The 1,474-nt window shown below is 56.4% G+C and overlaps 2 protein-coding genes across 2 annotated transcripts in view; one reads left to right on the forward strand and one right to left on the reverse strand.

Annotated features, from left to right (window-relative positions):
* GUITHDRAFT_68252 (hypothetical protein) overlaps positions 1–398 on the reverse strand; it is a gene marked incomplete at both ends in the record, with an annotated part of 2,678 nt that extends 2,280 nt beyond the window's left edge. The window contains 2 exons of the mRNA XM_005836111.1: positions 123–229; positions 305–398. Coding sequence (XP_005836168.1) covers positions 123–229; positions 305–398 — 201 coding nt within the window. The remainder of the gene's footprint in view (positions 1–122; positions 230–304) is intronic.
* Positions 399–1,261: 863 nt separating this feature from the next.
* The window catches only part of GUITHDRAFT_136337 (hypothetical protein), a gene marked incomplete at both ends in the record, with an annotated part of 6,869 nt that continues 6,656 nt past the window's right edge, over positions 1,262–1,474 (forward strand). Inside the window, 2 exons of the mRNA XM_005836112.1 lie at positions 1,262–1,309; positions 1,356–1,389. Of these exons, the coding sequence (XP_005836169.1) occupies positions 1,262–1,309; positions 1,356–1,389 (82 nt within the window). The remainder of the gene's footprint in view (positions 1,310–1,355; positions 1,390–1,474) is intronic.

Consider the following 1,474-nt stretch of genomic DNA (forward strand, 5'->3'; position numbering starts at 1 on the left):
TGAAGCAGATGTTCTTTCCGCCTCCGCTTCTTCCTCGTCTTCCGCCATTGCACCTGACGATGACGCCGTCGTCGACGCCGCGGTGGACGAGGAGGAGGAGGAGGAGGAGGAGGACGAGGTACCTCAGCAGCTAGCCTGAAGAATGCTCTCTCATTGCAGTAGTACAAGGTGATGAGGTGGTTTGTCATCCACTCCCTCCACATGAGCGCCAACCTCTGCAGCGTCCACTCTGGAAACATTCTCAGGCGCTATGCTGGAAGACGAGGAAGAAGAGGAGGAGGAAAGAAGATGAGGAGGAAGGGACCTTTGAGAGCGAGGACGGGAACGGCCACAGCGATGATGAGAAAGTAGAGGAGAACAGCACCCCAGAACCTGCCTTCCTCCTTTTTGGAGAGGGCCTGCCAGACTTACAAGGTCAGGGAGCTGTTGGACAGAGGAAGAGGATCAGAACCGTGAAGAACTCTCCCTGCTGGAAGTTGAGTTTGACAAGGAGGGAAGTCGTGCCGAAAATCTGAGTCGAGGTGAGGAAGACGATGGGAACGCAGAGGAGGACGAGGACGAGGACGAGGACGAGGACGAGGACGAGGACGAGGACGAGGACGAGCACGTGGAGGACGAGGACGAGGACGAGGACGAGGACGAGGATAGACAGAAGGAAAAGGATAGGGAGAAGGAAGAGGAGGAGATCAGCAGGAAGGAGGCAAGGACGAAGGATAATCATTTTAGTCTTGAATATGGACAAGATCATGAGGGAGGAGGGCGAGGGGAGGGAGGAATGAGCTGAAAGCACATCCCATGATGGTCTACAAGTGACTCTTGACCTCCCCAGTCTGCAGCAAAGCATCAGCTAGCCACGTGCTGGAGGTGAAGGAGGAGAATGAAATCCTGGGTCAGTGCCCTCATCCTCTGGCTCCTCTTCAACATGCAGGCTGCACCCGAGGCTCGGAGTGACCCTGGACATGTCGATGCCGCAAGAGCTCCCTGCGCTCTTCGCTGGAGACTTGAGCAGCTGGTCTTGAGAGGAGGGGTCGATGATCAAAGGCTGCAGCAGACATGGAAGGACGTCAGTGTCATTCCTCTCCCCTCTTTCGTGCCTGAGAGCAAGTTGGCAGAATCTTTCCCCACTGGACCAAGAGCTCAGGAGGAGGAAGAGGAAGTGGAGGGAGGCTGTGCAAGAAGAAAGTTCTGACTTCGTTGAAGAGAGCAAGGAAAGCCATTCAGTGCCGCCATAGTTCTCCTTCCTGTCCTGCTGACGCGCCTCATGCAGGATCTGGACCCTGATCGCCCTGATGCCTACGTGGAGCCCGAGGTGACTAGTCAAGACCTTGCGCGAGCTCGCTGCTGATTCCTCTCAGGAGCCTGTTGAGAATGAAGACTTCGATAGAACCGGTATTGTAGTCCCTCCCTCCCTCCCTCCCTCCCTCCCTCCCTCCCTCCCTCCTCTCCCTCCCTCCCTCCCTCCCTCCATCCATCC

The sequence above is a fragment of the Guillardia theta genome (genome assembly GCF_000315625.1).
Source record: "Guillardia theta CCMP2712 unplaced genomic scaffold GUITHscaffold_19, whole genome shotgun sequence".
Classification (NCBI taxonomy): Eukaryota; class Cryptophyceae; order Pyrenomonadales; family Geminigeraceae; genus Guillardia; species Guillardia theta.